General features: G+C 50.7%; 1 protein-coding gene across 7 annotated transcripts in view; it reads right to left on the reverse strand.

The window, feature by feature from the left end:
* RAP1GAP2 (RAP1 GTPase activating protein 2) overlaps window positions 1-27,627 on the reverse strand; it is a 219,175-nt gene that overhangs the window by 103,691 nt on the left and 87,857 nt on the right. For all 7 annotated transcript variants that reach the window (XM_045164911.1, XM_045164909.1, XM_045164906.1 and 4 more), the window contains one exon: window positions 3,324-3,408. In XM_045164911.1, coding sequence (XP_045020846.1) covers window positions 3,324-3,408 — 85 coding nt within the window. The remainder of the gene's footprint in view (window positions 1-3,323; window positions 3,409-27,627) is intronic.

Below are 27,627 nucleotides of genomic sequence, written 5' to 3' on the forward strand. Positions count from 1 at the left end.
TGTGGGGTGGGATGAGAGCACTGCATCAAAAATGGTTTGTGTCTTAGAACTGAACTGACTCTATGGCCATAGAAGGAAGACAGCTATCTTCAGTGGGACCTTGGGGAAGTCATTTCCCACCTCCTGGCCTCCAACTTACCTGGAAAGGAAATGGATCACCACCCCTGAGATTTTGTGACTTCCAAGCTAATCAACACCAAAGGGGTTTCCCTGCCACCCCTGCCTCAAGCCTGCAGTGCCAGGGAACCAAGTCAGACCCTCCTCCCCTGTCCAGATGCTGGCAGGGCGGGGGGCTGATGGAACTCCAGAGCCAGTGACCCCCTGGAGAGAGTCCAGCCTCCACCCCGTGGTATCCCAGACCTCAATGTCTGGGCTCAATCCCACCCTGGAGAGGACATCGCAGGTGGGAGCCCAGGTCCTCACAGGTGACTCCATGTGGAACTGATGGGGAGGGAGGAGGCTTCAGTCCATATATCAAAGAACACATATATCCGGGCTCAATTTAGAAAAGTGCCTGATGGTAGAGGAGACTCAAGCAAAACCAGAGGCGTGGAAGATAAGTGCCTGCTCCTCCAACCAGGATCCCAGTATCATCAACACATCATAAACATCTACCAGATGGACTTTCCTGGTGGTGCAGTGGATAAGAATCTGCCTGCCAATGCAGGAGACACAGGTTCGATGCCGGGGCAGGAAGATCCCACAGGCCGCAGAGCAACTAAGCCTGTGAGCCACAACTACTGAGCCGTGCTCTAGAGCCTCAAGCCGCAGCTACTGAGCCAGGGAGCTGCAACTCCTGAAGCCCGTGCTCCGCAACAAGAGAAGCCACGGCAACGAGAAGCCTGCTCACAAAGAGCAGCCCCACTCGCTGCAACTAGAGAAAGTCCACGAAAAGCAACAAACACCCAGTGCAGCACAAAGTAAAAACAAATAAAATTATTTTTTTAAAAAAACCATCCACCAGAATCAGGGACCCACAGAACGGGATGCAACTGCTGCCCTGAACTCAATGCTGGGATGCGTTGTGCCGGCAACATGGCTTGGTAAAGGCAGTCCCCAAATGGCCGCCCCCCTGTGCTGAGAAGACGAGACATAAGTGAGCACTGTAGTTTTGAGTAGCCGCCAGACCACTAACCCAGATCTGCCTGTCCCTCCCACCATGTCTCCAGCCTCCTCCGCACCAGCCTTCAACTTGGGGAGGCCACCCCAGGAATCTCTCATCGGCTGGCTCCGTTCTCTCCCTGGAGAGTTCACCCACCCGTCCACCCCCAGCTTCAATTCCCCTGTCAGCAAAAATAACTCCGCGTTTTTACCTCCAGTCACACCCTTCTTCTGAGCCTGGCCCACAAATACCCAGCTGCTCACTGACACCCTCATTGATGTCTCAGGCTTGTCCAACTCAGCACGTGGAACTTAAGCCCTCATTCTCTCTCCCGGGACACTCCCTTTCAGAGAATGGCTGTAACATTTATGCAGTTGCTCCAAACCTGGGGCCTTCCTTGCCCCTACCTCACCCCCAAATTCTCACATCTCACCACATAGGAAATGTGAGATCTGACCACTTCCAAACAACCTCACAGGCCCCTCAGAGTCAGGCCACCATCCTCTCCCCACTGGACTCCTGCAGTGGCCTCCCAACCCACCCCACTTCCACTCTGCTCCCTCCCATACAAGCCAAGGTGACTCTTCAAAAGCCATCTTACTCCTCGGACTAAAATCTTCAATGACTTCAGTGCCTCTAGTTAGGATAAAGCCCCAATTGTTTTTTTCTTTATTTAAAATATTTATTTATTTATTTGGCCACTCCAAGTCTTAGTTGTGATGTATGGGATCTAGGAACCGCCTGCCAATGCAGGAGATGTAAGAGATGCGGGTTTGATCCCTGGGTTGGGAAGATCCCCTGGAGGAGGACATGGGAACCCACTCCAGTATCCTTGCCTGGAGAATCCCCATGGACAGAGGAGCCTGGCAGGCGGGCTACAGTCCATGGGGTCTCAAGGAGTCAGACATGACTGACTAAGCACAGACCAGTATGTGAGCACAGAGATGAGCATCCCACACCCAGTTCTGCAGAGCAAGGGGTTGAAACTGAGAATGGTGACCCGTTTCAGTATTGCCCTGTGCAAACATGCCACCCTGACACCTGGTTCAGATGCCAGCACTGTGACTAGGCAGATGAAGATGGTCTGGATTTCAGTGCCCCTGGATATCCCCACCAGGAGAAGAGGAGAGCTGTCCTAGGTGGGCCCTGCACCCCACCCACTCCTGAATTCCTAATTCCACCGGGACGCAGGCTCTGACTGTCATTCCAGGATAGCTCTGTGCATGGTGGGCATTCAAAGTGGGATGGTAGTGGGAAAATGGCTTTTATCTACTTCCTTTGAAGGTATCACTTTGCAACAGATTGGGTCAGGGAAGAGGGGGTACAACAGGGACTCACAGGAGAGAGATACCTAATTATTTTCCTGTGAGTCACCGGCTAGCAGAGCCTCAGGAGGGGGGCAGTGGCTGGCCTAGATGTCCCCTCAGCTGCCTCAGGAGGCAGGTGACTTCTTCAGAGCTGGTCATCACCTGGCAAAGGGTGAGGGAAGGAGGGAGGCTCAATGCTGCCTAGAGAGCAATACTGGATGAGCCAAAGTCCCCCCTGAGGGCCAGCCCAGGCGCATGTGGCCACCTGGCCAGGAAGACTGGATGACAGAAGGGTGGGGGAGCTCAGTGTGGGGAGCATGAGGCCCCTCGGGGTCCTGGGACGCAATTTCCCATGAAAGAGACTTGCGAATGAAGTGCTAACAGGAGAATTACAGGTTCCCCAGAACCGCCAGGGCAACCCTCCATAGAGACTGGGTGACAGAGCTACCTAGGAGGGCCAGTCAGAGGCAGGTTGACCAGCATACAAGAGTCATCCAAGTCCCAGGAGGGTCCCAGCCCACAGGACCCCTCCTTCCCCACCCCCAGGCAGCCCTTCTGAAGGTGACCCCATAAGGCACCCGGCCACATTCTGAGTGTCCCCGTGTAAGTGCCCCGCCTGGGCCCCTTGCTCCAGAATCTACAGATCCACAAGGCCCCTCCCTAATCACCAGGCATCCTGCCCACCGCAGTCAACCCCAGTCTAGTTCCTCACTGCCCCCTGACACCCCTGTATCTCACAGTCACACCTTCCTCCCGCACTGGTAATCTCAAGTGGACACTGCATCCAGAGGTGCGGGGAGGCTCCATGGCCCTCACAGAGGGGACAGAAGCAGCTGGGCCTGGGGCCAAAGCAAGAAGGCCCCCCCCACCCCCCGCAACGTCCCCTCCCCACTTACCAGCCCAAAGCCTCTTACCTTCATGGTGGGAGGCGCCGTGAGAGGAGGGGACAGTGGCCGGTCTGGGAGGGTCACATCCGAGCTGTTGGCCAGCTCCTGCTTCCTGTGAGGAGACCACAGAACACGTAAGAGGTCAGAAGTGAGCAGGGGCCTGTCTGCACCTCCTCCCTCTCCTCTATCAGCAGCTAGGCTTAAGGACACAGGCTGACATGTGCAGAAAATAGAGTCAGTGTGCCTCTTGGCTGGGATGCACTCAAATCTAAGGCAGAGCTTACTCCCAGAGTGACCCCCTGCACCCACAGCATCAATGTCACTTGTTAGAAAGACAATTCTCAGATGCACACCAGACTCTCCAATGGCGGGGCCCAGGAATCAGTGTTTTAACAAGCTCTCCAGGTGACTGTGATGCTGAGGTCTGAGTGCCATGAGGCTAAAGAGACATGGGACTGGGAAGGAAAAAAAGAAGAGGGGGTAAACATTTTCAATTCATCCTCCCTGGGGGGCCCACTGTCCCTAAACACACACACACACACACACACATCCTGGTCAGACAGCTGACTTTGAAAAGACAGGGCTGCCTGCTGTGTAAGCTGCAGGTAAGACTTATTTTAGTCCATGTGGGCTAGGACCATGGAAAGGCAGCTAAACAGAGTTGTGTCTCCATGACAACACAATTGCGACAAGTCCGCTGCTCTCACACGCTCCCCACTTTCCATCTGGCCCTTGCTGGTGACCAGGGAGTGCTGGTTGACAGTCCAATCAGCAGGGAGAGTGTGTGCCATGGATAAGCCTTCGTTCGGAGCGACGGTTACACAACAGGGCCAGCTGGGCAGAACTGGGGGACTCCCCGGACAAGGGACTCTGCTGTCCAGGACATGCCCCGGCTATCTCCTAGGACGGTACTAAGAGCCAAAGGAGACTGGACTGAGCCACAAAGCCCCCACTTCTGCAACTGTTTCCTTCTCCAGAGCCCCACCCTGACACAGCCAGGAGTCAGACCCCAACTTGGTCCCACTTAAATGACCAAAGGACGCCCACCGCCACCTGGAGAAAACGCTTCTGAACTTTGTTCCAGTCCATGTCCTGCCAAAGGGGAGACAGCTCCAACCCCGAGTCCCCTTCATGAGAGCAGCCACATTCCCTACAGAGCCCCGCCCTCCATCTTTCCAGAGGAAACCCTGGCCCCGGGGCTCAGACACCAGCCCAGGCCGGCCCCCCTCAGCCAGGCAAGCCCAGCTCCCCTGGCACACCCCCCACCCATCCCCGAAGCCCATCCTCCAGGATGCCAGGTAAGCAGGCTGAGTGAACAGCTGGCTTCACAGAGGATCCTTGTGACCCTGTTAACCTCATCCCTGCCAATCCCCCTTTCGGCTCCTCCATCTGCCTTCCTTCCTCCTTTCTTCCTGGACCTGGGGCTCATGCTGATAATTGGAGAGCAGGGTCCCCTCCCTCCTGATCCAGACTGTAACTAGGGCAAGAACCAAAGGGCCAACATTCAACACCTGTGTCTGTGCATGCACACGCTCACACACAATGGAACGGACGCAGCTCCTTCTGCTGCTCAGAGTCACCAGCCTCCCCTTCCTTTTAAGGCCTTAGGTGTCACCATTGTGGACAGTGCCCTCCTGCTCTGGCCCTCACCTGCCTGTGGATCCAACAGAGCTGGGTTGGGAACAAGCTCGCTTCCTCCAGCCACTCTACCCTCTCCAAGAAGCCCCTGCTCCCCCTCAATGGGCCTGAGCCCCAGGAGGGAAAGGGAAGAGGAGGAAGGATGCTCAGGGAAGAGAAGCATCACCCTCAGATCCCCTGAGATGGAGATGGACAGGGCAGCTCCTTGGTGGGACAGGCAGCCTGGAAGGGAGAACCATGCAGGGAAGGGAGGGGAGTCAAGCTACCACTCCGAGTCTACAGGATTGTGTGAGGTCAGCTGAGGACCCCTGGCTCACTCTGCTGGGGATGGTTTGTGGGCACACTTGGCCAACTGCCACCCTGGTTCTCCAGAAACAAACCCTAGAGCAGGGCCATGCCAACAGGTTTTTAATATCAGTGGTCAGGGGACCCTTTATACACAGTCACACTGTGCAGTTCTCTCCGTACGTTGGGAACCAGAGCAGATAAGATTATCACCTGGGTCTCTGAACTCCAGGCAAAGGGCTCCATACCCAACCCTGGTGGGCTGAGTCCCTCTCCCATGTGTTAGGTGCTCAGTCATGTCCAGCTCTTCGTGACCCCTCAGACTGTAACCTGCCAGGCTTCTCCGTCCATGGAATTCTCCAGGCAAGGATACTGGAGTGGGTTGTCATTTCCTTCTCCAGGGGATCTTCCCGACCCAGAGATTGAACCCAGGTCTCCTGCATTGCAGGTGGATTCTTTACCACCTGAGCCAGCCTGTTCTCCCTGGACGAGTCTCCAGGGAGTGGTGAGGACTATTAGGTGGGGAGCACAGGGCATCTGCCAGTGTGATTTCCCAAATGATGCCTAGAGCTGGAAGCTGCTGGAGCAGGAAGGAGCATCCGTGGCTATCAGCCTCTTGTGAGCTCCAGGGCGCCATCCCAGACTCCAGAGGGGACACCTGGCTGGGCAGAAGGCATGACCACTGCCCTCAAAAAGATCAGAACCCAGAACACATCGGCGCCAATGGCTACAATTAGAATCTACCCGCCTTGGTACCTAGAAGGCTTGGAGTGGCTCTTATGGGAGGGGACGGGCCACACTGCACCAACCCTACTCTCCACTTCAGCTCTCCCTCTAGGAGCCAAAGTATGTATTTAAGAGCTAACTGCCTGTTACATAGTGAAGTAAGTCAGAAAGAGAAAAACAAATATATATTAACACAAATATGTGGAATCTAGAAAAATGGTACCAATGAATCTGTTTACAGGACAGGAATAGAGACACAGACATAGAAAGCAGACTTGTGGACACAGTGTGGGAAGGAGAGGGTGAGACGGCCCGAGAGTGCAGCACCAACACATCTACACTCAGTGCCACTCAGTCGCTCAGGCGCGTCCGACTCTGCGACCCCATGAACCGCAGCACGCCAGGCCTCCCTGTCCATCACCAACTCCCGGAGTTCACCCAAACCCACGTCCATCGAGTCAGTGATGCCATCCAGCCATCTCATCCTCTGTCGTCCCCCTCTCCTCCTGCCCTCAATCCATTACCATACGTAAAACAGATAGCTAGTGGGAAGCCGATGGATAACACAGGGACCTCAACTCAGTGCTCTGTGAAGACCTATAGAGGGGCGAGATGCGGTGGGCATGGGAGGGAGGTTCCAGAGGGAGGGGACATGTGTACACTTACGGCTGATTCACACTGTTGTAAGGCAGAAACCAACACCACACTGTAAAGCAACTATCCTCCAAAAAAAGGGAAAAACAACAAGTGCTAGTGAGGGGTTGAACTGTGAACTCAAAGATATTTTCAAGTCTTAACCCACAAGTGAACGTGACTTTGTTTCGAAATAGGGTCTTTGCCCACTCCAGTACTCTTGCTTGGAAAATCCCATGGACAAAGGAGCCTGGTGGGCTGCGGTCCATGGGGTCGCTAAGAGTCGGACACGACTGAGCGACTTCACTTTCACTTTTCACTTTCATGCACTGGAGAAGGAAATGGCAACCCACTCCAGTGTTCTTGCCTGGAGAATCCTAGGGACGGGGGAGCCTGGTGGGCTGCCATCTATGGGGTCGCACAGGGTCGGACATGACTGAAGCAACTTAGCAGCAGCGGCAGCAGGGTCTTTGCAGATGTAGTGAAGTTAAGCTGAGCTCATTAGGATGACTCCTTAATTCAATATGACCAGTATACTTAGAAGAGGAGAAGGTGGCCACAAGAAGACACAGACACACGGGGAGATGCCATGTGACAACAGGGACAGAGGCTGAAGTGAAGCAGCTGGAACTCCAAGAGTTGCCAAGGACTGCAGACCACCATGAGAAGCTACAAGAGCCAAGGAAGGATTCTTCCCCAGAGGCTTCAGGAGGCGCATGGCCCCACTGACACCTTGATTTCGGATTTCTAACCTCTGGAACTGAGATGAATATCTGTTGTTTTAAACTGCCTGGCCTGTGGTACTCGGTTAGAGCAGCCCTCAGAAAAAAATACACTGCCCAAGCTCCATGTCCTAGCCTTGGCTTTGTAACCAGAGGACCAAAAACAAAAAGGGTGAAATCCCTGCTTCAGCCTCATTCCCCTTGCTATGGTCAGCTGGGCTCAACCTGGTCCTGCCCCAGCCTTCACCACCAATGACATTTGTGTGTGAGCCACCCTTCCAAGGACAGCCAGGCCCAGCCTCACCACCAGCTGGTGCTAAGATAAGGCAGAGTAAGAACATGGTGCTCAGTGCAATTCCAGCCCTTTCTCAGGCAAACATATCACACAGACCAGGTGGTGAAAGTGACATGATTATATCAAGCGATAACCTTGAATCTGTTCTAATGTACAATAAGCCAAAGGTAAACTATTAGCAGAAGTGGTATCCTCATTATTCTTTGTAATGACTTTCTTGTAACCCACAGTGATCTTGACATGTGTCATGGCAGTGAGGTTGAAAACTGCCTCTCCAGCCAAGCCAGTTCACAGGCAGCCCTAAGGTGGTGGGGTCCCAGACCCACAAAGGGACCCACAAGAGGCGGGGTTGGTGATGGAGGCAGAGGAGGGAAGGAGGGACATTTCATGCGCAGCTAAAAGAGAAGGGTGGTCAGAGCAGGTGTGAACGGGCGGGTCAGGAGAACCTCTGGGGGTCCTGGAGATGTTGCCCACTTAGCATCCCCCTGCCCAGAGCTGCCTGGTCCTCTACTTTGGGATTCTTTTCCCAGCTGGGAAGGCTCAGGGAGACCCAGGGAAGGGAGGGTCCTAGCTGGCTTTGTGCTGTGCTTTGTCACTCAGTCGTGTCCAACTCTTTGCAATCCCATGGATGGTAGCCCACCAGGTTCCTCTGTCCATGGGGATTCTCCAGGCAAGAACATTGGAGTGGGTTGCCATGCTCTCCTCCAGGGGATCTTCCCAACCCAGGTCTCCCGCATGGCAAGGGGTTTCTTTACTGACTGAGCCACCAGGGAGGCCCTAGCTGGCTTCAGTCAAATGTAAGTCTCAGGAGGAAATGATCAAAGAGCCAGGAGAGGAAGAGGAGAAACCACAGGGATGATTCACCCAGATAGGGCTGGTCACGGGGAACTGGGCAGAGCCCCCCAGGCCAAGGGCCCCCAGGTCCTCGCCTCTGGCCTCCAGTGGCCCTGCCCCTGACCATCTGCAGCCACTGCAGTTCGCCTCTCCCACATTTCTATGAAAGGCAACCTACACTAAGAATCAAGAGATTCCCGGGCTCAAGTTTGTCTCTACCTGCTACCCCACTGTGTGACCTTGGTGAAGTTACCTCATCTCTCTGTGCCCCACTTCCTTCCTCTGCAAAGATGGGATGAGAATGTTCTGACACATTAAACACATGTGCGTGTGCGTGCTAAGTCGCTTCAGTCATGTCTGACTCTATGCGGCCCTGTGGACTGTAGCCCACCAGGCTCCTCTGTCCGTGGGATTCTCCAGGCAAGAATACTGGAGTGGGTTGCCATAATGGCTGCGAAATAAAATAGGAAGTTTGGCCACCTCACGCAAAGAGTTGATTCATTGGAAAAGACCCTGATGCTGGGAGGGATTGGGGGCAGGAGGAGAAGGGGACGACAGAGGATGAGATGGCTGGATGGCATCACTGACTCGATGGACATGAGTTTGGGTAAACTCCGGGAGTGGTGATGGACAGGGAGGCCTGGTGTGCTGCGACTCATGGGATCGCAAAGAGTCGGACATGACTGAGTGACTGATCTGATCTGATCTGATACAAATGGAGACCATTATTACTACAATTCATACAATGGTGATCAGGTTACTAAGTGAAAAGAGAGAAGCAAGGGTCCAGGGCTGTTTACACATCTTTGAAAACATCTCTGGCATCTCAAATAAGCACCAGTTCTAGCCCCAGGGATATACCACCAGGGTCATAACAATCGGTTAATAATCAACAACAGGGGAAAAAAAAAACCCTGTAGCGGCAGGTAGCTCTGAGGCCAGGTTTAAGCCCTCCCCCTGGCACAGAGCTTCTCCCAAACCAACATACTCCCTTGTCGGCATCGACCACTACTCCAGCTCCACAGCCCCCCTCCCAAGTTCCATCCTGGTTTCTCTTGCTTTCCAAGTAGCCAACCTAGAGAGATGCAGACAGCTGGCTGCTATGCAGAGATTCCCAGGAAAATCAAACCAAAGGCAATGATACACTTTATCACAAAATAGACGAAAATAACTCAAGCGTCCATCAGCGGAAGAATGAACAACCAAAACACGGTCCTTCCACACTGTGGAATATTACTCAGCCATAAAAAGGAGTGAAGCACCGATCCATGCTATGACATGGACGGACCTCAAAGGCATGCTAACTAACAGGAACCAGAAACAAAAGGCCACCCGTTGCATGATTCCATTTATAGGAAATGTCTAAAATAGGCAAATCCAGAGACAGAAAGCAGATGGGTAGTTGCAAGGGTCGGGGCAAAAGGAGAAGGGATGGGGAGGCTCTGCTCATGGGTACATGGTTTCTACTTTGAGGTGATAAAAATGTCCAGGAACTCTGCAGTGGGGATGGTTGCAGAGCTTTGTGAAAATACTAAAAATCACTGAATCGCACACTTTAAAAGGATGAATTTCATGGAATATAAATTATATTTAAATTTTTTTAGAAAGAAATAAGAGTGAAGAGGCTGAATGGGTTCTATTTCAGTCACTTGTCCTGCTTAATTTTCTTCTCTGGCTGCCTTTTGATGGCCCCGGGGCCCCAGACGGTATGCAGATTCTAGCTTTCTGGCCATGATAAAGACGCTGAGTGTGGTTTCCTGACCAGTCCCACCTACTGAAAGCAATGTTTCTCTCTCCATTCCCAGCATCCTTCAGTACTGATTCTTGCAACACAGTGCTTAACACCTTAGGAGAGAGTTTTAGAGTTCCAACTTTTCACACTTCCACAATCCTGCATAACCAACTAGACCATAAACAATAGGAAATAACATAACACAAATTTTTTCAAAAACTTCCAGAGAAATCATCGTAAGAAGAAGACACAATGGAAAGAAAAGGGAATTAGAAGCCAGGACTGGCTCCCACCAGCTCTAACCCTGACACACTGGAAACCTCAGTCTTGGTATCTGTTTTCCTCTCTACAGAACAAGCAGGCTAACTCCAACTCCTGTTCCCTCCACAGGACTCGGAAAATTGCACTCAACTCCTCAATATGACTAGAGTCTTGGTCTTTCGTACTGGCAGAAAACTGCGTGGTCACTGGACAAGCCAGGCCGAGCGGGGAGTCGAACAGAGACCAGGCTAGGTGTGGGCTGGGGGTGGAACCCACTTTGCTGTCTGCAGAGACCCAAGGTCAGTGGCACAATCATGTGCCCTCATTCCAGTGACCAGTGGTGCCGGGGAGTCCCCGTGGTTGGGAAACATGTCTGAGAACTTCTGTCCATCATGGCAGGATAGCCTGGCAGATACTGGAGTAGAGGGTCAGGCTCCAACCTCAAGGGAGGCAGGTGGGCAATGTGCACAGTGAACCTACATGGGGGACATTCTGGCCCAATAGACCTAGATCTGAATTCCAGCGCCACCCCTGGCATGCTGTGTGGGTTTGACCAGGTTACTTCGCCTGACCCCACCTCAGCTTCCTCATCTGTAAAATGGTATAATATTTGCCCCCTTGGATGGTTTGAATAAGGCCTGGAAAGCACTTAGCTCAGTGCGTGGTACATGGCAAAAATGTAATTCCTGGCCACCAATGGCATTGCCAAAGCTGCCCTCAGTTGAGTCAGAGGAATGGCCTTGGGTGGGCGGAGCACCAAAGCAGAGAGTCAATCAGAGGGCAGAGAGGGGGCAGGAGGGCCTGCTTCAAACCTGGGGGAACCTGGAGGCGCGTCCAGCCACTGTGTGTGGACCTCCAGGTCCTGGGTTTGTGCACAAGGCTTGATTCCAAGGCCCTGGGGCACAGGCTGGAGGTGAGGATGTTACTGTTTGCGCTGTGCTGAGGCTGATGTAGAAGGGGAGAAGGATGCCAGCCCAGCAGAACAGGCCGGGGGCAGAGGAGGGGAAGCAAGTACAGGATTCAGGAATGAGAGGCTCCAACTGTGGAGAGGTTGAGTCCCCATCCCCCTCTGAGAGCCCCTTGGGAAAGAGCAGGTGTTGCTCACCTGTCAGCACCTGGCAGGCTGGCTTTAGAGACACATCCCATCCCTGGGCATACTCTGAGAAGAGCCAGGAGAGTCAAGCACACCTCTGGACCTTTGAAGATGTAAAATTCCCCCAGGGAGTACAACACTCACTTCATCCCTCGGTGCCCATCCAACCCGAGGGTCCATGCAGAGACCAGCAGCCCAGGGAGAAACTAAGAGAAGCTACCCTACCACTTAATCATGGTGACAAGGACTCTGAGGCCCAAAGAGGCAGAAGGAGATGCCCAAGCCCCACGGCCAGCCTCTCTCTTCTTCTGGGAAGAGGCACGGCTCCCCAGTCCCCTTAGCACGAGTGTGGGAGGTGAGCAGGTCACGACATCTCAGGAAGAACCCGAGGAACCAAACATGGCTGGTTCCTGGACAAACGCGTGTAAAGGACGAGTGCCAGGGCCCCGTGCGAGGTAGGGGCTGAGCAGGGGCCCCGGAGATGCTGGTGTGCGGGTGTGCAGGAGGTGTGCCCGGTGTGACTCAACCACAGGCCCGCCACGTGGGACCAGGGGAAGCCTGGGCGAAGCTCCCTGTGTGCAGCTGCAGGGAACACGCTGGCTTCTCTCTGGGCATGTAGGGAGAGGATGGCACTGCTCTTTCCAGGAGGCCTGTGAATCCCTGCATTGAGCCAGTGGTAGGAGAAAGGGCAGGCGCCAAGACGAACACATGACAGGGCAAACCAGCCATGAGGATCGGCCATGGCTCCCGGCCGGCAGGGGTGGGTGACGCAGCCTCCCTCCACCCCGGCATGACAGCTCAGCGCTGATGGACCAACCCACCCACACGGGCAAACCTCCACACTCCTGGGAAAACATGCCTTTACTGAACAGACAAGCTTTAGACCCGACTGGTGCCGGCGGGTTCACGCATGAGTAAGCGGAGACTCAGAGGGGTTCTGTGTGGGCCTGAGGCTCACGGATCCAGAAAATTGGAGAGTTGGGCCTCCACCCCAAGATCTCCTACGCCAGTTCCATGGCTCCTCTCGGTCACAAAGGGAAAGCCAGCTCTGCCCAGCCCAAGATCTATAATCTGAAAGGAGAACACGGGCCAGCACCCTCCATGGCCTTTAAGCTTGAGCTCCTATGAACCAAAGGTGGATTGTGTGTCAGTGCGGGTGGCGATGTCAGGATTATTTACAAGCATCTGAGAAGACAATCCAGGCGGGAGAAGTGAAAATGCAGAAGCCATCCTGAAGGCCCAGCGCACCCACGTGAAAGACCCTTCTGCCAAATGTGCACTGTGGGTTACAGGTTAAAACAGACATAGAACAAAGTGCTGTGGGGACACTGAGAAGAGGGGGCCAGGTCTCCTTGGGAGATCAGCTAAGGTAACGGAGGAGGTGACAGCTGAGCCAGACCTGGAGGGAAGAGCCAGCATCTGCCTGGGAGAGAAAGAGAAAGGAGAAAGGCCCTGAACAGAAGCACAGAGGAGGGGAAGCCGGGAGACTATGGAGCCTCAGAAGAAACACACCGCTGGCGCTTAGCAGGCCCCCATAAAGGAAGAGTGAAAACCAGCAAGCAGTCCTTGGGGCTTATCATCTACGGGGTACTGTTGAAAATGACCCACATATCCTTTCTCACTTCATACGAACAAAACCCTCTGCAGCAAATATCATTAACCCCACTTCACAGATGGAGAAACTGAGACTCTGAGAGCTTAAGTTACTCGCCCAGGGTCCCAGAGCAGGGAAGCAGCAAAGCTTAGACCCACGCAGTCTGGCTCCACAGTCCACGATGTATACCACTGTGCCAACCAGACTGCCTGCAAAAGCGGCAGCCCACTCATGAAGAGCATTCTCAGTACACTTGCTCAGAGTTGGGGGCACGCCTCCCTGCGGGCACCCAAGGTGATCTGGGGCACTCTTTATTGTAACTGTCCCTTATGACCTTTTACACTGACCTTCTACTTGTGGCAGGCCACCCTAATCTTCCTTTTATGGTAGTGACATAACGTTGCCTTCTAAAACGAGTTCATTCAAGATTTTAAAACTAAGCCAGTCAAGGCAACTAGTAAGTAACAGATACAGGTGTCACACTGACATGACAGAAGCAGTGAAGGTGGTTTGGGGAACAGGCACTGAGCAATCTGAACTCTGCCTCATGAGCAGAGGGGAGCGTGGAGGTGGAAGGCAGGCGGCTGCCCTGCAGGGCTTTGCTGGAGGGCTCCAGGGAGCAGAGGAGGACGCAGTGACCGGAAGGGGAGGGGCGCAGGGAAGACCAGAGTGGGAGGGGCTCCACTGCTTACAGTCACAAAAAAGAAATGAAAGGGTCATATCCATCAGGATTTCAGAAGCAAAGTGAAGAGCACCTGGTGACTGAGAAAAGAAGGAAGAGACAGCCGAAAATGTGCAAAGACTTGGGTAGCAGAGAACTGAATGAGTGATGCCTCACGACACAGATGGAGGAAGAGAGCTGGGTTTGCAGAGGTGGAAGATAAAGCATCCATTCTGTAGCTCAGGAGCCCCTGGGAGCCCCAGGTTAGATCAGAAAAGAAGTGCAGCCTAAACAGAGAGACAGGTGTAAGGAGAACAGAGGCAGAGGCCACAGGAGGAGAGGAGGCCCCCAGGGAGGACAAGCAGGGCTGAAAAGGCAAAAAGAACAGAAGCCCTCAGCAGGACAGCAAAGGAGAGGTGAGAGGGAGGACCATGCCCAGATGGAGTTTGAAAGCCAAGGGAAGGGCAAGTGCCAAGGAGTCAATGGTGGGCAAGTCACCCCGTCATCCAAGAGGCTCTATTTCCAAAGCGCTGAGGAGATAATCTACCTGCCGTGTCATCCCGCCCCTCACGCACTGCATCGCTTGAAAACTGCTGAGTGAGCAGCTGCGCTCACGTGGTCAGCGGTTCTGCTTGGCGCTGCCTGGTCTCAACTGAGGGAGCTACATCATGGTCACAGCAGAGGCAGCCAGCTCACAAGGTCATGGCCCCAGACAGCTTCAGAATCAAAATCATAAAGCCATGGAGTCACAAAGGCACAGAATATCAGCATTTCCCAAGCAGTGAGTATTTCTTGACCCAGATAAGCAAGTTCGTGGGTGCTTATTTCATGACTCAGTTTGGACACAGGACAGTGTCACAGTAAAAAATAATTTTAAGCAGTTCTCTCTCACTTCTTTTAGGAGAGATGGACAGAAATATGGATATAGATGTAGAGATAGAGACAGATATACTCTTTTTTAACTCTTTATTTTGTATTGGGTATAGCTGATCAACAATGCTGTGATCGTTTCAGGTGAAGAGCAAAGGGACTCAGCCACACATATACATGTATCCATTCTCCCCTGAACTCCCTTCCCATCCAGGCTGCCACATAACATTAAGTAGAGTTCCATGCATTATACAAGAGGTCCTTGTTGGTTATCCATTTTAAATATAGCAGAGTGTACACATCCATCCCAAACTCAGTAACTATCCCTTCGCCCTCATCCTTTCCCCTGGTAACCATAAGTTCATTCTCTAAGCCTGTTGAATCTCTTCCTGTTTAATAAATTCATTTGTATCATATCTTTTTAGATTCCACATATATGGGTTATCACATGATATTTCTCCTTCCTGAGACAGATATACTCTTAAGCCTGCTGAGACTTTATGATGAACATATCAGACTGATCACATGCATTTATTTTGCTTCTTCTGGAAGCCCCTTAAAAAGTGTGAAATGACAAAAGCAAATGCAACAGAAGAGGAAAATTCAGCCCAGAAGAGATTACAAGTTCCTGGAAGAAGGATGGGGGATGGATGACCTGGGCTAATGTCTGATACTTGAAACACAAAGTCTTTGGACCCCAACCTTTCACTTCCTCACCAACCACATGACCTCACCAACTGCCACCACCATGAGAAACTGAACCATCCCTGAGAAAAGACAACATCTGAGTTCCCCCAGTGGAAAGGGCAGCTTGCTACCCAGTTATCACCCTGCATGGAAGCCCCCAGGTGGCATGCCAGCCCGAGAACACAGGGCTTCTAACCCACTTTCAGTACCTCACTTTGACGACCAAGGTACAGCTAAGGATGGCTAGACTTTTGAGGAAGTCCCCCAACACAAGCAAGAGACATCCAAATAAACAAGTGGAACCTGAAAGAAACAGACAAGGCAAGGAATCAGTGGAAACTTCCAAATACGCTGTAAAGCAGTAGTCTCAGCTATCAGACAAGAGTTCATATGCACAACACAAGGAAAGAATGCTATAAAGATGGAATGATCAGGAAAGAAAGAGATCTTAGAAAAGAGAAATATGATTGGAAGGCTAAGTTGAGGAAGTCTTCCAAAAAGTAGGACAAAAAGATAAAAATATAGAAAGTAAAAGAGAAAATGTAAAAACATCAGAGGATCCGATACCTTCCCAAAAGGAAGAGGAATATAGAAGAGCGGAGTTGTGGCAGCTAGTCTCCAAAGGTAGGCCTCCTGATGAGTGTATCTCTTGGTATTAATGCACTTGGACCCTCCCCGCTTCCGCCTGGAATCTGGGCTGGCCCTGTGACTCAGTTTGGACTGACAGACTGAGAAAGAAGTAATATTACTTAACTTCCAAGGCTGAGTCATAGGAACCCTTGAAGGTTCCATCGCAATCTCTAGGAACATTTGCTCTAGGGAAAGCAAGGCAGCATGTAAGAAGCCTGACTATCCTGAGATTGCCAAGCTATGGTTAACAGATGGAGAGGTTGCATGGAGAGACACCCAGCCCACTCTCAGATGTCCCAGATATCTCAGTCCATACAAGTGAAGAAACCATCTTGGACATTTCAGCCCCAGCAGATGCCATGAAAAGTACCAAGGAATCAAACCAGAACCAAGGTTCAAGACATATGGCCCCAGCTGAGCATCCCAATCACCTCCATCCATCTGAGCCACCCACATATGAGGTATCAAACTCTGTGGAGCAGAGATAAGCCATCCATCACCAATGTGCCCTACCTGAAACCCTAACCCATAGAATTGGAGCATAATAAAATGGTTGTTGCTTAGAGAACAAACATATGGTTGCCAGGGGGAAGGGTGGGGGAAAGGAATAGTTAGGGAGTTTGGGATGGACATGTATGCACTGCTATATTTAAAATGGATAACTCTGCTCAAGGCTATGTGGCAGCCTGGAGGAAAACGGATATGTGTAGATGTATGGCTGAGTCCCTTTGTTGTCCACCTGAAACTATCACAACATTGTTAATCAGCCATACTCCAACACAAAATTAAAAGTCTAAAAAAAAAAAAAGATAAATAAATTTGTAAATGGTTATTGTTTCATCTTAAAAGGAGAAACTTATCAGAGAATCAGTACAAGCACACTTCCCAGAACTGAAGGAAGGACTTGAATCTCAGTCAGCACAGCAAATGACCAAGGGTCCACCCCAAATATTGTCAGGACATTTCAGAATGCCTGGGTAAATGAAAAATCCTCAACGCCTCCAGAAAGAAAATGTAAAAACACACCACATACAAAGGAATGTAAATCAGTACATCATCAGACTTCTCAACAGCAGTTCCAGAATCTGGTATACACAATGATACAATACCTTCAAAACTCTGGAGGAATATTATTTTCAACCTACTATTTTATACCCAGGCAAACTATCAAGCAACTTTGAGAGTAGAACAAAGATATTCTGAAATATGAAAAAGCCCCCCAAAATTACCACCTTGAACCATTTCCTGTTAGATATAACTGCCAGGATGTCCAATGGGTATAAGCGTTTGGTGAGGGGAAAAATGCTATTAAAGGAATTATGGTAGAAAAAATAAAAATAGAAAATGGAAAAAGGTACATAGAAAACTACACAAATGGGGGAAACATGAGTTAATCATTAACCCTAGGAAAAATACAAGGTTATACAAGAAGGAACACACATTTATAGCACCCTCCTTGGCTCAACAATAAATAATATTTACACAATTATAATAAGTAAACATGGACTATTGAATCGAACAACAAAAAAAAAAATGGTGATAATGGATGGATACATTGCTTACCAAGGGACCACAGGTCTTTACTGAATTCCTGGTAAGACCTGGGAAAGAAGAGGCATCCCCACCAACCCACCCACCTCCAGAGTTCCCTGCACAGGGGTGTGTTAAACCACCCAACAGTCTGTCAGCATTGGAAGTCACCCGATCACAGAGCATACCAGCCTCTCAGCTAATCCATCATTCCAAGACTCTGCCTCTTTATTTTTTAAACATTTTTACAATTTTTATTTATTTATTATTTTTGGCTGCACTGGGTCTTCATTGCTGTGCACAGGTTTTCTCTAGCTATGGCGAGCTGGGGCTACTCCCTGATTGCAGTTTGCTTCTCACTGTGGTAGCTTCTCTTGTTGCAGAGTACAGGTTCTGGGCATGCAGACTTGAGTAGCTGCAGTGCATGGGCTTAGCTGACCCAAGACATGTGGGCTCTTTCCAGGTGAGGGGGTCAAACCAATGTCCCCTGCATTGGCAGGTGGATTCTTAACCACTGGACCACCTGGGAAGACTCTGCCTCTTAATTAAGCAGAGTCTGAAGAAGACTCTGCCTCTTAATTCTTAACTCTTCTGAAGAAGTTATTACTTGGTTAGGATTAGGATTAAGGATTAGATTAAGGATTTTCATCACTGGTTCAAACTAAATGATAGTCTCAAGGGGGAGAGCTCATAGTATTTCAGAGTATGTATATCTTCAATTAATAATGTTATTCCCTATCTGAAAGTTTCACTCATTAGAAAAAACAAACACTCGGAGCTATTTTCCAGGACTGAGACAAGGCACATGGCCCTCCCTCATTCCTGCATCACTGGGAGATGAATGTTCAGGGCAAGGAGGATCCACCTGGGGCCGAGTAATCACCCATAGCTGACTCAGCCCACAGAAGCAAGGGCTACAATCTCATTTTACCAACAACATGCTCTAACCTAGCCTACAGAGCCCAGGCAGATGAACCAAACCCAGGGATATCAAACCTTCTGGCCTTCTCCCAGCAGTGGGCACTAGGAAAGGAAGGATAATTATGAGAGCCTCCAGGGTAATCCTGGGATCTGGGTGTGATCCTTGCAAGTATTCTATGACTGGAAGGTTCAAAAAAAGAGCTTGGCAGCCTGGAGCACCCTGGATAACCAAGAGCCCCAAGTGATGAGCAGGAACTCACTTCCCAGGCTAGGCCCCTCTTCTGAATTAGTGAGAACAGAAGGCCATGATGAGCCACCCCTGTGTGGCCCTTTCACAGGTACCCTGCCTACCAGCCCACCTCAAGCATAGCAGCTGGCACTAAATGAACTCAAGAATGAATAAGAGGGACTTCCTGGTGGTGGTCCAGTGGTTAAGACTCTGCACTTCCAATGCAGGGGGCACAGGTTCGATCCCTGGTTGGGGACCTAAGATCCCGCATGTCACGTGGCATGGCCAAGTAAATAAGAATAAGAAAACAAGGGAACTCACACACCTTCAGAGTAGAGAGTTAAGTTGGAGCAGCATGGGGTAGGAGGCTACTGTCTCCACTGTAATCCGGTTTGTTCAATATTGTGGCTTTGACTGACCTCAGTGCCCTGCTCAAGAGTCTTGAGACACAATTGACCCATTCCCCACCAGTTTGATGTGTTACTCAGCTCATGTCATTCCCTGGTGACTGATTCTGTTTCTGACCTTGGATTCCTTCTCTGGACAGGGACAGTGGACATCAAAGAAGCATCCTTCATCAGTATCCTCATCCTCATGCTACCAGCTAAGATGTACTTGGTTCTATGCGAAGATCCTTAGACGCATTATTTCATTTCACCTATTCCTAAGGGATAGATACAGGTTTATTCTGTCATTTTACAGAGGAAGAACTGAGACTCAGAGAGGTTAAGTGACTTGCGAAAAGCCCAACAGCAAGTAAGTGGCAAAGCTGGGATTCTAAGGGACCCTGGACGGCAAGTTCTGGATGGCTCCCCTCTGTCAGGCTCCTGCTTTGGAGGTCTTCAGCATTGATGCCGCTCCTCACCCCTGCAGCCCCACAGCCGTGGCCTCTGAGAGCTGGCCGCCAGGGCACTGGGATCATTCATTAAACATTCTGCTGGGGAAAAGGTAGTTCAAGAGCCCTGAGGTTCTCTCCTACAACAACCTGGGGTTCAGACACAATGCTGCTTAGGAAAGGGGCCTAAGATGAGTATCCTCTTAAGAGAAAGTTACTTTTCATTTGCTAAATGTCTACCAAAATATCCCTCTAAATATACATAATCTATTATAGATTGTTTCAAAGGACTCCGCAAGTGAGAGGCGATCATTCTGAGTTTCACATTTTGTCGTCAATATTAATAGAAACTCACTGGGAACAAATTCAGAGGATCCAGAGGCATCTCTTGAAGTGGACTGGGGGCGGGGAGCGGCCCTCCCACCTCGGCTCTCTGCTCTTCTGATGCAACCCATCAAACCAGAGCACGCAAGGCCCCGGGGATCAGATGCAGCATCTGCCGCAGGGAATCAGGGCTGAGAAAAGGCTGCTCTTTCAGCCTTCCTGCTGAATCACTGCCAGCTGCCCTGGTCACTTAAGTGACAGGATGATACATCAACGTCAATAACGCTGGGAGGGTCTGCCCACGGACAGGGCATTATTCTCCCCAGGAGGCATGAAGTCAGCCTCGACAGGCAGCTGAAGCCCCTGAGAAGTAAGGGCCCCTGCCCAGGACCCCCTGTCCCTTCCCAGATCTCCTCCTGGTCCCAGGTGGCCAGACCTAAGAGTGACAGGAAGAGGCCACTCCTGGGCCAGCCAGAAAATCATCCGAGAAACAGGCGCTGTTGGAACTTAGTGTGTGTGATGGGATGGGAGGAGCAACATGCAGAGGACTTTCTGCCATGGGTCTTTCTGCCAGAGGAGCCGGGCACAGCTTCAAGACTCAGTGGGGCACCAGGGCCCTATGCCAGCCTCCAGTCGGGCCCTGCACATCCATTGGCTCCTCCAGGCACTCGCTAACTATCTGCTCAATGAATTGAAGAGCCTGGGGGCTATGATGGGTCAATGCCCCTGAGGAAGCATGATGAGAACCTTCCAGGCATTTCCTCCAAGAAACGAGTCTACTTGCAGATGAGGTTGGAAGGGCTTTGAGGATGAGGACAGTCTTGGTGACCTCCATAGAGCCCACGGGGCCCAGGGCAATGCTGGAGCACGGCAAGCCTCAAAACTGTTTGATAATACTAAAACCTCACATTCATATAACAATTTGCACAATGCTAAAACCTCACATTCATATAACAATTTGCACTGGGGACGTTTATCATCACTTTCTCTGCCAAGCACAGTTTGGTGAAGATCTTCAGGACAAGGAGTGATGTTCTATATCTTATCTTATAGATGAGTCAGCAGAGGTCTGGAGAAGGTGGAAGGATTTCCTAAAAGATTCACAGCGAGTTAGTGGGGAGATTAGCACTCACATTCAAGAATGACTCCAGATGTGTGGGCTGAGCTCTCCTGTTTATGTGTGCACTGAAGGAAGGAATGAAGGAAAGGGGGACTTCCCAGGTGGTCCAGTGGCTAAGACTTCACGCTCCCAATGCAAGGGGCGCAGGTTCGATCCCTGGTTGGGGAACTAGGTCCCACACACCACAACTAAAAAGATCCCGCATGTTGCAACTAAGACCCAGTGCAGCCAGATAAATCAATTTTTCAAAAATAAATGAAGGAAAGGACAACTAACCCCTCCCACCTCTGTCGTATCACAGCAAAGCGTGGAAATCAGTGCACCTGCTTTCCCCTGCTCTTTTGAGTCCCACCAAGTGAGGACCGTTCTCACTCGCGGGGCACACTCCAGGCAGGTTTCCAAGGACCACACCCTGATCTCCTTATAGCCACCCCCGACCCTCCGCACCTCCAACAGTGCTGAACAATAAATTCCTGCCTGGCTGAGCAGAGGACATGGCTGTGTCCTGGTTGGGGCAGCAGGTGGGCTGTCAGCTTAGGCCAGGAACACAAGCTATCGGTTGGAGGTGTCCTCCCACCCCCACAAATCACCCCTACTGTCGCTTAGGAGAGGACAGCAGGCAGGAGGTTGAGTCTGTCAAGGGGCCCAGGGTCCACACAGACCAGCAGTCACTGCAGTAGCCCGTCCTGGCTCTGCTATCACTCAAAGGCTTACCGAGGCCTCCAATCCCCTGCCTGTCCTGTCTGGGTCCCTCTCCAGACCAGTAAGTGAGCAGGGAGTGGAGAAAAAGAACCACCCACCTGCCTATCTGGGTCAGAGTCTCTGAGGCAGGGCTGATGGGGCCCCAGGCTACGTGGCAGGGCCCTGGGACTCTCTGCCAATCACCCAGTAACAGAGCTGACTGATGCCAACCCGAAAAGGCCAACTCCCAAGGGAGGCAGCGGCTTTATCCTGCTCTGAGCTGCAGGTGGAATAGGTAAGTGAGATTTTTTTTAATGGGTTTATTTTACCAATTTAGGGGGTGGTGGGGGTAGGCCAGAGGATGAAAAAAGAGGGAGGGAGAAAAAAGGGTGGATAGACAGGGACGAGAGAAAATGGAAGCTTTTGGAAGCTTTTAGATAGAAGACACGTCCCTCTCCATTGTGGCCAAAATCCATAAGTTAAAAGGCCACAGAGCTGAAGAAGCCCCGGCGGCTGGTGGGGAGCAGCACCCAAAGCCGAGGCCTTAGGCAGGAACATCAACACAACCACACGAAGTGCTGGAGTAGGTCCTTCTGGCCCTCCCAGAACCCTGAAAGAAGTGGCAAGAGTGAAGGTAACCATCTGGCATCCTGAGCGCACCCCCTCGAGTGGCAGGGCTTGCCGGAACATCCCAGCCACCTGCAGACGGGAAGTGCTTCCCCTCCTCCCTAAGCCCGGTGAGATCAGAACAGGTTTCACTCTCCTCAGAGCTGCCAGTTCAGCCCTCGATGGCTCCCATCAAGTCAGACCCTCACCGAAAGGCCATTGTCCCCAGCTCCTCAGCTCCACCCACCGGACCATGAGCCCCATAAGGGCAGCCATCAGGCCAGCCTTGTCCCTGCGGGATCCTCAGTCCCTCAAGGACTGATGTGTGATGGGGAACATGGATGGACAGGCAGGCAATCATGCTGCCCCAGGGAGCTGTTTTCTTTGTGGGGTATTGAACCAGCAAGGTCAAGGTGGTAATGAACAAGCTTAGTGAAGAAAACACCTGTCCCACGTCTGGTGTCAGTTGGGTGTTTTAACCAAGGCCCTTCCCTTGACAATGGATCTTCCAGGGAGCGAGAGGGCTCCCCGCAGCCCTGCCCACCCTCAGCACACCCTCTCCCCATTCAGCCAGAAGAAGCAAGCCAGGGCTGTGATTGCCATCCCTACAATGACCCCATTTTCTGCCTCCAACCCAGGCCTCTCATCTGAGCCTCAGACCCCACTGCCAGCTGGACATCTCCCCTGGGATCTCTGAGCACCTCAAACTCAACGTGTCCAAAGGTGACCTCATCATTTCCCCCAGCTTATTCCACCTGCCGGGTTCTGTCTCCCAATCAAAGTCCCTAAGCATTCCTGACCCTTCTTCCTGCTTTATGTCTGACATCCAACCCCACGGTGACTCCACGGACCTGCGGCAGGAGCATCACCTGGAAGCTGGTTTAAAATGCAGGTTCTCACAGGATTTCCCTGGTGGTCCAGTGGCTAAGACTCCCATGCTCCCAATGCAGGGGGCCCCGGTTCAATCCCTGGTCAGGGAACTGGATCCCGCACAAGAAAATAAAAGATCTCAAACGTGGTAACAAAGATCGAAGATCCGCATGCTGCAACTAAGACCAGCACTGCCAAATACCTAAATAAATATTAAGGGGAAAAAGAGGATGAGATGGTTGGACGGCATCACCGACCCAAAGGACATGAGTTTGAGCAAGCTCTGAGAGATAGGGAAGGACAGGGAAGCCTGGCGTGCCCCAAGTCCATGGGGTCACGGAGAGTCGGACATGACTGACTGAACGACAAAGGGGAAGAAAGGAGGGAGTATTAAGCAGTGTCAAATGACTACAAGTTGAGAGCACAAAGGCAACCATTGGGTTTGGTAACCAGAGCAGCACTGTGGAGTGGTGGGGAGCAGGGCCAGGTGCAATCTTCTAGAAAGAGCAGTAGATTGGGGTGGCTGTGGGATGGGGTGGGGTGGGTTAGGAGGGACAGGGTTTCTTGGTTGACTGACGGGTGGTCTCATTTTCTGCAGATCCAAATCTCAGGCTTCATGTGGGCTCTGTCTGCTCCTCAGCTCTCCTTTCTCCTATCCACCTCTTCCCCTTCCCGCTGCTGCTGCTGCTGCTAAGTCGCTTCAGTCGTGTCAGACTCTGTGCGACCCCATAGACGGCAGCCCACCAGGCTCCCCCGTCCCTGGGATTCTCCAGGCAAGAACACTGGAGTGGGTTGCCATTTCCTTCTCCAATGCATGAAAGTGAAAAGTGAAAGGGAAGTCGCTCAATCGTATCCAACTCTTGGCGACCCCATGGGCTGCAGCCTACCAGGCTCCTCCATCCATGGGATTTTCCAGGCGAGAGTACTAGAGTGGGGTGCCATCGCTTTCCCCTTCCCGCTAGCTGGCAACATTCATTCTTCTGCTTCCAACTCCACCACCTGGGGCCACAGGTGAGGACAAAGTAAAAATTTAACTCTGCCCAGGAAAAAGAAAAGATCTCATTTTCCCCAGTCAGGGAGCTATAAATTTTTCTGAAATTCCAACCATTCCTCCCTTTGAGTCTGAATGTTTTTAGTCTTCAAGAGTCTCCATTAAAATGCAAATGTCCCAACTAGCCAGAAGGAGGGCAGCCCTAACAATCCTCACCTTTCTGGATCCTTAACCCACAAGGAGGCCTAAGATTCCCCAGTTAAATCCTTTACCTCTCACCCAATTCTCAGGATACAGTCTTTTATAATCCACTCTTTCAGTTCAGTTCAGTCACTCAGTCGTGTCCGACTCTTTGGGACCCCATGGACTGTAGCACACCAGGCTTCCCTGTCCATCACCAACTCCCGGAGCTTGCTCAAACTCATGCCCATTGAGTCAGTGATGCCATCCAACAATCTCATCCTCTGTTGTCCCCTTCTCCTCCCGCCTTCAATCTTTCCAGTATTGGGGTCTTTTCCAATGAGTCAGTTCTTCGCATCAGGTGACCAAAGTATTGGAGTTTCAGCATCAGTCCTTCCAATGAATAATCAGGACTGATTTCCTTTAGGATGGACTGGTTGGATCTCCTTGCAGTCCAAGGGACTCTCAAGAGTCTTCTCCAACACCACAGTTCAAAAGCATCAATTCTTCAGCGCTCAGCTTTCTTTATAGTACAACTCTCACATCCATACATGACTACTGGAAAAACCATAGCTTTGACTAGATGGAGCTTTGTTGGCAAGTGACTAAACTGATTCTCCAAAAAGTTAAGTAATGTGTCTATCCAATCATAAAACCAAGAAGTAGCAAAGTCAGGATTTAAACCCAGGCAGTCTGACCCCAGACTCTCATGCTGTGTTTTTTCAGTTTCTTCTATTTTTTCCTCTTGGTCTGTTGACTTTTTCACTTTTTTTCCAGTTGTGATAAAACACATAACACAAAATTCCATAATGACCATTTTAAAGTATACAATTCGGTGGTTTTAGGGATATTCACAACAGTGTCCAACCATCACCACCACAAAAGTTCTATTTCCAGAACTTTTTCATCACCCCAAAGGAAACCGACCTGGTGATTTTTGAATGAGTAATACATCCATGTTGTCCAAAAGCCAACAATTATTAGAAGATATACAGGGACTTCCCTGGTGGTCCAGGGGCTAAGACTCCATGCTGCCAGTGCAGGGGGCCTGGGTTCAATCCCTGGTCAGGGAACTAGATCCCACATGCCACAACTAAAGATTCCACATGCTGCAACTAAGAATTTGCATGTTATATAACTAAAAGAATGCCTGAATGCCACAACTAAGACCCGACATAGCCATATAAATAAATTTAAAAAAAAAAAAATAAGATATACAGTGAAAGGCCTCATCTTAGCTTTGTCTCAATCTGTCCAGTTCCCACTTGGCCCATTTTTTTTTTACACATCCTTCTGTAGCATCTTTATGCAAATATAAAACAATACAAAGACAGCATCCTATTTCCCCCTTTTTTTTACACAAAAGTTAAATATATTATACTTCCATTCTGTACCTTGCTTTCTTTACTCAAAATATCTTGGGAGAACTTCCTATGGCTACATAGAAAGCTTCACCATTCTTTATTGAGTAACATAGTAGCCCACAGCATGAATGTGAAATGTAGGTAACCAGTCCTCTATTGATAGGCAATTGGTTGTTTCCAATGTTTTGCTATTGCAAATAATGTCGTGGTGAATTGATTTTGTACTGCACCATTCCACATGTGGAAACATACAAGGGGAAATATCCCCTTGGTCAAAGGGGATATGCATGCATAATGATGACAAGTGCTGCCAAACTGTGCTGCTTATAGGATGGTACCACTTGATCTGTAAAAATCGTACAAGAAAAAGGGCCCTGGAACTTCCCTGGTGGTCCAATGGCTAAAACTCTGGGCCTCCAATGCAGGGGATGCAAGTTTGAACCTGGTCGGGGAACTAAGATCCCACATGCTGTGTGGCTCGGCCAAAAGAAAAGAAAGAAGGCCCACATGCTCACCCAACACACTGTGCTAGCTCTTGTGTCTGGAACCAGGACCAAAGCAGCTTGTGTGTGGTTTTACCTGCCCAACTCACTCTTATCCCTTCCTCTAATAATAAAACTCCCCACCCCTACTTCGGAGATCTGATCCTCTGCCATTGAAAAGGACTCTTACAGTCACTGTACCAACACCGGCCACAGGGATGAGCCCCTGACTCAGGCTGGGCCATCGTCGTCCCCCACCCTCACCCCCATACAAGGACTGATGCAGAGCTCAGTGCATGATCCAAGCCAACCAGAATTCCTCCTTGGGATTTATCTAACTGGAGTTGGTGAAAAGGAGATATATATATATTTTTTCCCTCTCAGGAGGAAAAGGGATTGAAATGTAAACCCACAGTGGTCTGCCACCATCGTTTCAATATCATGGGAAGAGATGTCCCAAGAGAATGAAGCCAACACAGGGAGAGACACAGACACAAGAGACAGAGAGGAAGACAGACAGCTCATGGTCCTGGATCCAGCTGTTCCTGAAGCTGTTTCTGAAAATGAGTTATGCCCACCAATATATTCTCTGATCTTATTTGGCTAATTCAACCTGGGCTTCTGTTGCCTGCCCTCAAGAGTCCTGACTAATACACTGTGTATAAAATATAATCCCAATTGTGTTATAATACAGAGAAACAGGTGTAGATGCAGATGTAAATATACTGTGTGGGAGGGTATGTGTTTGAATAGGAAAAAAGACCAGAGAAAATGTATTAAATGTTAATAGTGGTTATCTCTGCAAATCCCCCATCTGGGATTGCAGATGATTTTTATTTTAGTCTTTGTACTTTTCTGTGTTTTCCAATTTTTCTGCAAGGAACATGGATTTTAAAAATATAATAAATGTTTCTTTAAAAAAAAATCCAACTGGCGAGAAGCAGCCCAGAAAATACTCAGAGGAAGGTTCTGAGCACGTGCGGTGGTCAGGAGCAGCAGAGATGCCCTCTCTGCATGGTCCACGCACCCTGGGGTGGTTGCTGCCCGTCTCAGGGCTGGCTGGCAGGTCCCTGAGGGTGGCCACTTCGTGTGCACAGACCCCAGTCTTCCATCCTGTGGCCGCACAGGCTCTGGTCTATGCCCCAAGGTCAGCACAGGGTCAAGGCTCTTCTCTTCATACTGAGACCATGCTGAGCCCCTCCCATAGTTCCCGCCTACCCCTAGTCCCCTCAGCCTCTGAGGAGAGCCCAGTGTGGGTGTGTGTGCATGCGTGTGTGTGTGTGTGTGTGTGTGTGTGTGTTAGTCACTCAGTCATGTCTGACTCTTTGCAACCCCCATGAACTGTAGCCTCCCAGGCTCCTCTGAACATGGGATTCTCCAGATGAGAATACTGGATTGGGTGGCCATGCCCTTCTCCAGGGGATCATCCCAACCCAGGGATCAAACCTGCATCTCCAGCATTGGCAGGCAGATTCTTTATCGTCTGAGCCATCAGGGAAGCCCTGAGGAGAGCCCCTTAACGCACTGGCAAATGCCT

Source organism: Bubalus bubalis, chromosome 3, assembly GCF_019923935.1.
Source record: "Bubalus bubalis isolate 160015118507 breed Murrah chromosome 3, NDDB_SH_1, whole genome shotgun sequence".
NCBI lineage: Eukaryota > Metazoa > Chordata > Mammalia > Artiodactyla > Bovidae > Bubalus > Bubalus bubalis.